The sequence below is a fragment of the Belonocnema kinseyi genome, chromosome 9 (assembly GCF_010883055.1).
Source record: "Belonocnema kinseyi isolate 2016_QV_RU_SX_M_011 chromosome 9, B_treatae_v1, whole genome shotgun sequence".
Taxonomy (NCBI): domain Eukaryota; kingdom Metazoa; phylum Arthropoda; class Insecta; order Hymenoptera; family Cynipidae; genus Belonocnema; species Belonocnema kinseyi.
The window spans coordinates 116509224-116520364 of NC_046665.1; the positions used below are offsets into that span (position 1 = coordinate 116509224).

The window sequence follows — 11141 nt, forward strand, 5'->3', positions numbered from 1 at the left end:
ACATTGATCCACAAAAACACTAATTTACTTTCTAACAATATCTATATCTTTATAAAAATGACTAATTTATTTATAAAAATTAATGAAGCAATTTTTCAGTATACTTCATTTCAAAGTTCGGGACCAAGTGCATATTAGATAAAATGTTTGCAATTTTATTAATAAATACTTTTTCAGTTATAAAAAAGTTAAGACGATCACTTTTTTTAAAACGATAATTTCCAAAAATATATTTCTCAAAAATTTTGCAAATCATATTGAGGTTGAAAAATACATATTTAATATTTTTTAACAAAGAACGAAGTCAAAATACACAACAACAAAATCAGGGGGTAAATATCCATAGAATGACCCATAAGCAAGGCTTTTTATAAAGATTTCGGATTTTTTTATTTGATCAGCAAATTGCGCGTAAAATTTATCCACTTATCAAAATCAATTTTCTGTCATGGATTTTACATAGTAGCAACTTTCGAGTGTCAAAAAAATTATTGTTATTAAAATACTGAAAAATTTGAATTTCAAACCACCTTTTTCCTACTAGCAGCAGCTGCTAAAAGTATAGGTAAGAAATCTTGGGGTGTCTAACACCCAGTGTGCACTCAATGCGTAAAAAAATAATTTTGGAGCAATTTTTTTTTTTAATTTTCTTTATTTTTGTTTACTTTCTAACGTAATTATATCACATGAAGTGTAATAATAATTTCTTCTATTATTTCATACTTTTCTTCTTTGTAGGTGGCTTATAACTTACGGCAGCGCGTCATGTGAGAGCAGACTGTGGATGTGTTGAATAAAATATAATTGTTAAAATATAACACCCATGTTGCAATATTTTTTTATGAAATTGCACTATTTCAAAAGTATAGACATACATTTTCAGGTTAAAATAATTAAAATTGCGTGAGTTATGAATTTTTAAGTTAAAAACTCAATTTTTTTCAATTTTTTCAATAATTTCTTTAAAAAACTTCAAATGAATAAATGGCTATAAAATCAACTGTACCTTATGAAAGATACCTTAAACTATATAGAATAATTTTATTGTGACAAAATATTCCATAGGTGTTAAACAATACATGATTAAATAAGCTGGGGTATTTAACACCCACGATGTACTTTACCGTGATTTTTACTATGTATGCACTTCAAGGGTTGATAAAAAAAATATGTAATTCATATCTCCATCTAGTCTGAAAGGACCTTAGGAATTTCTGTTATTTTCTTATGATTATACAGATTCCTTAAAACATTGCAAGCATTGATTAGAATTCTATTTCAGTAGCACCGTATTTAGAGTTTTAGCATTCTTAAATCCACATACATAATATCTTTGCTTTAAAGATTTATTTATATGACTCATTCATAATCGTAGTCATGAGATGTTCTGCTGCAAATTTGTACTTTTTTTAAGGATATCATTTTACCGCTATCGTTGGATTCTTTCCAACGATATTTTTGGCTGTTTCAAAAATTAAAATTTCATACTTAAAAGTCGAAAAAATAATTAGCAGAGCCATAGAGAATTATAGCCGAATATATAAAAAACTTCATTTTTTCTTAATCTTAACCCAAAATTTTCCCAGAAGTTTTATCGTTGGTACCGATAATTTTTTTATGAAACAAATTTTTAAATAAATTTAATAAATTACATCATTAAAGGAAATCACTTATTTGTAAATTTTAATTTGCTAAATTGATAGTACTAAAAAACTTCGTAATTTTTACTCATAGATAAATAAATATAACATTATTAGGATTGCCAAAAGAGGCAATTAATAAAATCCTTTTGTTAACAAAAACTTGATCTATGTAAATCTAAAAAAAAGCACATTTGAAGGAAAAAATAATAATTTTCAAATCCACAGAGATTTGTAGCCTAAAAATAAAAAATTATATTTCATTAGCACCAGATTTAAGGTTTCAGCATTCTTAAATTGATCTACATAATATCTTTGTTTTGAAGATTTATTTATGTGACTAATTAATTATAAAACTTATGATATGTTCTGCTGTAAATCGTTAAATTTCTTTTGCACTTTTCATTTTACCAATATCGTTGGTTTATTTCCCAAAATATTTACAGCGGCCTCAAGAATATTTTTTTTATTCTTAAAGTTAAAAACAATAATTAGCAGAGCGATAGAGATTTATAATCGAATATAGGAAGATTATCATTTTTCTCCGAACCTAAATCCAAAATTTTCTCAGAAATCTCATGGTTGGTGCCAGTAATTTTTTGGTAACACAATTTGAAGACCAGGATTATTTTTCAATATAAAAAGATAATTTCAAATTTTCATTCTCTCTTTTACCAATGATGTTTAAAGAAATTTCGAAATAAATTCCATCAATAAAGAAAATTAATTATTTGTACATCTTAATTTTCTACTTTTAAAGTGCTAAAAAAATCTATGATATTTACAAGTCAATAAATACAAATAACCTCATTTAACATTGTCAAATAATAATATATAGAATCCTTTGATTGACAAAAACTTGTTCCACACAATTCTAAAAAACAAAAAATATTTATAGAAAAAAAAATTAAAATTTGCAGAGCCATAGAGATTTGTGGCCTGATCCTAATTTTTTTTTTAATTTTCCTGATTGTCTTACGTATCGGTTTAAACATTTTTTAATAAAAAAATATATTTTTTCTATAGTTATTTATATATATATTTCTTAGTTAGAGTTAATTTTTTAAGCTGAAACTTACTTTACTTTACTCAAAGCTTTATTAGTATTATTCAAAATACATCTCTGGTTAATAACCTATCTATTTTTATTTGAAAATTAATTTTTGTTGTTGAAAAGTCTACCATTATATTCTTGTTACGAATTATTTTCTGCGGCAGAAATTGCAACCTTTTTTTAAATGCAACCGTTTAGTTGGAAATTAATCAGCTCTGGGAGAAATTAATTTTTTCTGGCTAAAAAATTTATATTTCAACCAAAAAATTGACCTTTTTTAACCAAAGATTAAACTACATGTTTAAAAATTTATCTTTCTTAGTTGAAAACTCATTTATTTCTTTAAAGATTTAGCTAATTAGTTAAAACTCTTTGTGGAAATCCATATTTCTCGTTGCGAATTTTGTTAAGAATTCTCTTTTTATTAAAAATTGAACTATTTGGTTTAACATTTAACTAATTAGTTAGTACTTCTTTGTGAATATTGATATTTCTGATTCAAAATTGAACTATTTTGTCCAAATTCTTTTTTAGTTAAAAATTCAACTATTCGGTAAAAAAATTAGCTGATTAGTTGATACTCCTTAATTAGTTAATATTCAATAATAAACTGTATATTAATAACTTTTGCTAACTTAAATTAAGTATCAGTTCCTTTCAAGTAAAAAGTAGGCTAAAAGTTAAAAATTTCAGAAAAAAGCTGCAATTTCTAATATTTTGCACAGCAAATATTATTAAAAATAATTAGTTGTTCTAAAAATCATGTATTTTTAATAATAATCATCTATTTCCTCAGTCTAACTGAAAATTTGAAAGAAAATGAAAACTTTCTGAAAAAACCGCGACATTACAACTTTATTCGAAGAGAAAATTTCTACCAACAATAATAAGCTGTTTAATTTATTTATTTTAACATCTAATTATCAGTATAAAGTAGCATTTTATTTTATAAAAAAAACAATTTGCAATTCAAAACCGTAAAAAATCATAATCAGCACTAAAAACTCGTGAAATTTTGTTTGGACATCATTTTAATTGAAAATGCACCTCTTTGGCTGTACACTTAACTATTTCGTGAAAAATTATTTTCTTATTTAATTATTTTTTTTGTATTCAAATTTACTATTCCATCTTTCTTTAAGTTTTTATCAATTCAATTAAAATTTAACTTGTTTGTCTTAAGATTCAGCATTTTGGTTGAAAATTCATCTGTTTGGTAAAATAATAAACAATTTTGTTAAAATTTGCTTTTTTTGGATTGAAAATGAACTTTTCTACTCATAATTGAACTTTTAAAGTTAAAGATTCATCAATTTAATTGAAAATTAATTTCTTTTGTTAAAGACTTATATATTTTGTTGCAATTTCCACTATTTGGTTAAAAATTGAATTCCTTTGTTGAAAATTAATGTTTGTGGCTGAAGATTCATAAGATTTTAGTTAAGAAATCATGTGTATTTTTTATTATTCAAAGTTTTCGAAATTATTTCATATTGGTCCAAGAAAGTTCTGAATCTTCCAGAAGTGGAAGCAGGGACCAGTTTTTAAAGAAACACTTTTAGAAAGAAAAAAATTTTTTGTCAGTACCACTGAGATTCATATCCTAATATAGAAAAATTTTAATCCATCTTTCACTCGGAAATTCGAAATTTCTTTAATTATTTCCCTTTGGTCCTAAAAAAATTTTAATTATTCAGAAGACGTATATCTAGCTCACGACTTTCAATAAAAAGTAGCAGTCCTTGAAAAAAATATTAATTAAATAATATAAGAATTTATTTATATTCACAAATGGGATTCCTGGAACTTACTATAAAATATTTATTTTACCAAAATTCAATCAATAGAAATTTCAGTTTTTCAGATGTTTCTCAGATTTCAAGTTTTCAGATTCACCATTTAATTCAATTATAATTCAAGAGCCTGAGATTGAACAGAAACTTCTACAATAAATTATAGGTTTAGCAAGCCATGATTGTTTTTCCTCAAGTTTAAGATAGTTTGGGAATTGGTCGATTATCATGTTTCACAATAGTTTTCGTGGTACCGTAACTTGCTTTTGGACATTGTGAAGCCACATTTTGATACAGCAAACTAGTCTCGAATTATTCGCATCATGCCTCAACTAACTTTATACCCCTACGAATACCCCTGGTAGTTATATTACTAAAAGCGATTTGCGGCTCCATTTCGTCACCAACTTTTACAATAATTAAATTAAATATCAAAATAAAAAAATTGACCCTGAAGTTTACCCCTCCTAACTCCTATTTTATTGTACCATTTATCCGAGGTAAGCATGACTCTGACATAACAACCTCATCAACTTCGAACGCTAACCCACGTACCCTCACTGTCCCGAGATACACACCTTTTTCATCGAAGAGGGCCGTTCTTAGACAGTTTTGTATAAATTTAGTAAAAAGCCATAAGGACTTGACGCATCCTTGCTTAAACCCTTTTTTAAATCTTATTTTTCCCCGCCTGAGAACGCTAACCCACGTACCCTTATTACCCTGAGAGCCACACCTTGTTTGTTGAATATAATAAATAGCCAGGAGGAAATTACACTTCCTTGGCTAACCCCTTTTTTAAATTCGTATGCTTGCCCCTCTGCAAATTCTAACCCACGTACCCTCTCTGTCCGGAGATCCACACATTTTTCGTTAAAGAGAGGTATTTTTGACAATTGACTATCAATATAATAAATATTAAAGAGGAAATTACACATTCTTGCCTGACCCCTTTCTTTAATTCTTATTCTTCCCTCTTTACGAATGCTAACCCACGTACCCGCCCTGTGCCGAAATTCACACAATTCTTCATCAAATAGGGCCATCTTAGACACTTGTCCACGAATATAATAAATAGTGAAGAGCACTATAACGCATCCTTGCCCAACCCAGTTTTGAAAAAAATTGTTTCCCCGTTCTGCTTAAAAGACTTCCTCTTTTTAAAATCTAACTATTCTTGGTTCAGTTAATTTTCTTTTTAAAAAGCCTACAATTATATTTTTGGTTCAGAACTCATCCAACTTTGTGAACAATTCTACTATTTGTTGAAAATTTAATTATTTGCTTGAAAATTTGTTTCATTTTTGGTTGAAAATTAATGTATTTAATCGCAAATTTAACTATTTCATATTTAATTAAAAGTTCATCTTTTTTAGTTTGAAATGAATTCATAATTTTTTGTCGAAAATTAACCTTTTTGGTTTCAAAATATTTTTTGTTAAAAAATAAATATTTCGGTTCATAACTGAACAACTTTTGTTGAATTTTGCACTTTTTCTCGAAAATTAATTTTCTTATTTTTAGAATATTCCTCATTTTAGTTGAAAATTGTTCTCTCTGACTGAAAATCTAATTATTTTGCTAAAAATTCATTTTCATTTGGTTGAGAAATAGTTTGTTTTTACTGAAATTGTCACCATTGCTTTTTTGGTTAAAATCTGATCTTCTCTGGTGGAAGAACAATGTACTTTGATGAAAATTCATCATTTTTTGATAAAAGTACAACTTCTTGATTGAATATTAATAAAAATTAATTTTCCTAATCAACTACACGGCTTAAAGTTAAAGTGATTTACAAAAAAATTATTTTTATTTGTTAAAGATTTATAATATGAATTCATCATTCAGCTATTTAGACGTGAATTAACTCTTATGTCAGAACTTCTTCTATTTTATAAAAAATTTGTCTTTTTGGTTCTAAAATTCAACAAATTAGTAGAAAATGAAATTATTTGGTTTAAAACTTAAATTTGTTGAAAATTCATATTTTTGGTGGAAAATTAAGCTCCTTTAGTTAAAAATTATACTTTTTAGTTAAAAATTTAACTAATTATTTTGAAAATTTATATAGTCTGTTATAAATTCGTTGTGTTTTGGGTAAAAATAAATTTAACCTATAAATGTAGCTATTCCATGGTTATTTGAAATGTTTTTCTACAACATTTAACCAAATAAATAATCAAAGTGCAGCTTTTGTTAGTATGCACTAAATCCTGAAGATACTGATGTGCTAAAAAAATTCAAGAAGAAACTATCCACTTGAGACTAGTGTGAATTCGAGTTGGGCAAACCGCCTTTGATGTTATGTAAACGGAGCAAGCATCGACTTGCTTATGCACCCTCAATCCTTTGCAGACGTTTGCGCTATTCGCCCACTGACTCTATTACGTCTTATCTTCATTGGTATCCATGTGTGTTGGAGAAGTGACGTCACTGCGGAAACAGAATCGACTTCTAACTTAAACTTTCTTATTTTCTCACATTACTTATCCATTCATCACACACTCTTAAAGCGTGTGCGAAGTAAATCTGCCAGTTATTCGCACACGCCTGAGAGCATGGCTTACAATATCCATTTTTTAAATATAATTAGCAACAATATCAATTTATTGGAATTTAAAACAAATTTTTGCAGATTGCAGCCAGGAGATACTTATTAAAATTGTTATTGGTTACTTTTTATATATTTCAAATGAGATTTTTTTAATCTAGATTTTAAACAACTTTGTAGTTATACAAGTTGAAAATATATAAAAATAAATATTGATGATCATTTTTTTAAATGCTTGAAAAAATGGAAATTTGTGATTTTTCTTTTTAAGAATTCCGCTTTTTCCTCTTTTCAGTTAAAAATTATTATTTTCGGGTTCAAAAGGTAACTGCTTTATAGAAATATCGTGTTTGAGAATAAAAAATTACATAATTTAGTAGGAATTTTCTTTTCTTAATTGACATATCCTGCTAGGTTGGAAATTCTCCATTTTGATAAAAAATTTCATCTTTTTCAGTTTTGAATTCAACTGTGTATTGAAAATTCGTCCATATAAGTTCAATTTAACTATTTTAGTTGTAAGGTTAAAATCTTTATTAGTTGGAATATTTACTATTAAGTTTTTTTTTTAAATTATATTCTCGTGTTGAAAATTTAACAATCTTTATTATTTTAACTGAAAACTGAAATATTCCATTTTTGGTCATTTTTGGCAAAAAGAACAACTATTTTTCAACAGAATAGTAGATTTGGTAATATCAAAATGATAAATTTTCAACTAGAATGATAAATACTGAATCAGACAATTGAATTTTCAACAACAAAAAAAAACAGAATAAATTTAAAACAAATAGTTACATTATTAACTAAAAAAATACATATATTTTTAACCGAATAATGAAATTTCCAAATAAGATATTTATATTCTTATCCTGAAATTTAAATAGTTTCATTTTCTGTACAAAAAAATTAGTTTGGAAGTTTCATTTTCTACCGAAGATATGAATTTTCAACTAAAAAGATTAATTTTTTAACAAAAGAAAAATTAATTATTAAATAACAATTTTAGCTTTTAAGCAAGTAGTTAAATCCATTTTCATTACAAAAAACAGTCATAATTTTCAACAACAAAAATTCAACAATATAGTTAAATTTTCATCCAAAAAGATGAATTTTTGAACCGAAAAAAATTCATTTTGATCAACAAAGTTTAGATTCAAAGAAATTAGTTAAATCCTTTAATATAAAGCTACTCATTCAAATGGAGAAACGTAATTATTTAATTGTATATTACACTTTTAAAGAATTCTGCATGCTATTAAAAAACTGACCTAACTTCAAAAAAAATCTGACATTCCATTCTCATTCGTTTCTAGTTATATAAAAATTCAAAGACAATTCCGGATTTTCCAGGTGAGTCGACACCCTGCTCTTTAAAATATTTTAGGCCCTGCAAGAAATAATCTGAACAGTAATCTTATTTGTTGAAAACTAACAGTATAGAATAAAAGATCCAAGAAAAATAATTCGCTTCTTCCTTCTTCTCCTCCTCCTCATCCTGTTTTCCTTATTCTCCTCCTTCTCCTCCTTCTCCTCCTCATCCTCCTCACCCTCCTCATCCTCATCCTCCTCATCCTCATCCTCCTCATCCTCATCCTCCTCATTCTCTTTTCCTCTTTCTTCTCCTTCACCTCCTCTGTCTCCTCCTAATCAGCATTAGCGGCTATTCTCTCGCTTTCTATTTTCTTCTTCCCCTCCTCCTGCTTATTTTCCTCCTTCTACTCCTTTTCCTGTTCATTTATCTGCTCTTTCTTATCTGGCTCCCAATTTTCCTTAACGTCCTCGTCCTTGTCTTTCACCTCATGTTGGTCCATCTTCTCCTTGTTTTGCTTCATAACTTTAACATTTGAATAAAAATTTTTTGACTTGACGAAAACTCTTGGATTCTTTAGTTTCTCTAGGTATGCAAGAATTCCTTGAAAATTTCAGATGTCCAGATTAGTAGACATCCTGCTATTTAAAAACTTTTCAGCCCTAGAAAGAATGATCTGAAAAGAAATCTTGTTTTTGTAAGCTATTAATGTAGAATGAAAGACCTGAGATCAATAATCCGCCTTCTACTCCTCCTCCTTCTCCTCATCTTTCTTTCCTCATTATCATCATTATCATTATCACTATCATTATCATAATCATCATCAACATCGTACACAATCTCGTCTTCTATCTCCTCCTCTTTCTCCTACTCTTCATCCTTATCATCATCATCATCATCTATATTCTGGTCTTCTGTCTCCTCCTCTTCTTCATTGAATTCCTCTTCCTGATTCTCCTTAACATCCTCCTGCTTGTCTTTCACTTCACGTTGGTCTATATTCTCCTCATTTTCATTCATAAGTTTAACATTTGACTAAAAAATGGTCTGACCTAAAAAACAACTTCTTGGCATGTCCAGATGTATAATGGTATATAAAGACCCCCCCTCAATTCCAGGCTTTTCAGATAAATAGCCACTATGCTCTTTACAACATTTCAGACCCTGAAAAGAATAAGCTGAAAACTGATATTGTCTGCTGAAAGCTGTAAGTGTAAAATGAAAGACCTAAGAAAAATGATCTTTCTCGAGCTCCTCATCATCGTCATCATCATCAGCATTATCGTTAATTCTCTCGTATTTCAGGTCCTCCTCCTATTCTTCTTCCTCCTCATTATCATCCATCGTTTCGTCTTCTATCTTATCCTCCTCTTCATTCATCTCATTTTCTTTATCTATTCCCTGCTTTTCTTTAACATTATTCTTCTTGTGTTTCGCCCAATGTTGATTCCATAAACCCTGTTCTTTTTGATAACTTTAACAGCCGACTAAAAAATTCCCTAACTTTAAACATAACTCACTGTGACTTCAAGAGTTTTTAAAGTTATATACAAATTATCTGACAAGTTCAGGTTTTCCAAGTGAGTAAGCATCCTGCTCTTTAAAACATTTTAGAACCTGAATAGAATAATATGAAAAATAAATCTTGTTTATTGAAAGCTGGCAGTGCAGAATGAAAGATCTAAAGAAAATGAGCCTCCTCCACCTTCTCACCAGCATCACTACCATCCATTTTCTATTTTTCTATCTCTTCCTTCTACTTTTCTTCCTTCTTCTTCTGCTCTCCATACATCTTTCCTTTTGGTATCTCCACTCCTCCTCCTCGTCAATCCACCACCTCCTCCTCAGCATCATTACCGTCCATTTTCTAATCTTCTATCTCCTCCTCCTTCTAATTTTCTTCCTTCTCCTTATTCTTTTCATCTATCTCTTCCTCTAATATCTCCTACTCTCCTCCTCCTCCTCGTCAATCCTGATCCTCCCCCTTCTCTTTCCTCTCTTCCTCATTTATCTGATTTTCCTTATCAATCTCCTTCTTTTCCTTAACATCCTCCTTCTTATGTTCCACCTCATGTTAAATTATATTCGCCTGATTTTTTTCTTCACAATTTCAACAATTCATACTGCCTTTCAAAGAACTGACTGTGATTATTCGGTTTATCCAGTTATATAAGAATTTTCTATTATTTCTGGGTTTTCCAGGTAAGTAGACACCTTGCTCTTCACCGTATTTTTAGACCCTGAAAAGAATAATCTAAAAACTAATCTTGTTTGTAGAAAGCTGTCAGTGTAGATGGAAGACCTGAGAAGAACAAATAGGACCACCTGTAGGTATTTCCACGCTATCGTTTATAAACCTTGTTTCAGCCAAACATTTTGTGAGTTGGAAAAAGATCAGTAGAGAATAACTTTTTATTCTGTCACCTAGGAAAGACCGTTGTTGCTTCGGCTTTGATAGATGTTTCCAACCGATATTGCATTCGGTCCATTCTAGCGAGGGCGGGAGCTAACAATAAGTACAGATGCTAACGTGGAATACCTTAGAATGTAAATCGACATCAGCGGATTTCCTTCCAAGACGTCAATGCAAAATGGAATACGTCTAACAATATAATCGATTCATTTCATGAATACAAATTTTTCTAGATTACTAGGAACTCGGATATAGAAAATATACTTTCTTCGCGAATTTTCAATTTAATTTAACCCATTCAAACCAGTTTTTTTTCTGCTATTGTGCAAACTGAATTTAAAAGTAGAAATTGATTTCAAATCGTAGATTTTAAATTAT

General features: G+C 28.7%; 1 protein-coding gene across 1 annotated transcript; it reads right to left on the reverse strand.

Annotated features, from left to right (window-relative positions):
• Positions 1–6828: 6828 nt before the first annotated feature.
• LOC117180708 (glutamic acid-rich protein-like) lies at positions 6829–8873 on the reverse strand. Its single transcript, XM_033373196.1, has 3 exons — positions 8761–8873; positions 8475–8674; positions 6829–6920 (listed from the first exon to the last, which is right to left on the reverse strand). Exons 1-3 carry the CDS (start codon positions 8871–8873, stop codon positions 6829–6831), a joined length of 405 nt encoding a protein of 134 aa, XP_033229087.1.
• Positions 8874–11141: the final 2268 nt, after the last annotated feature.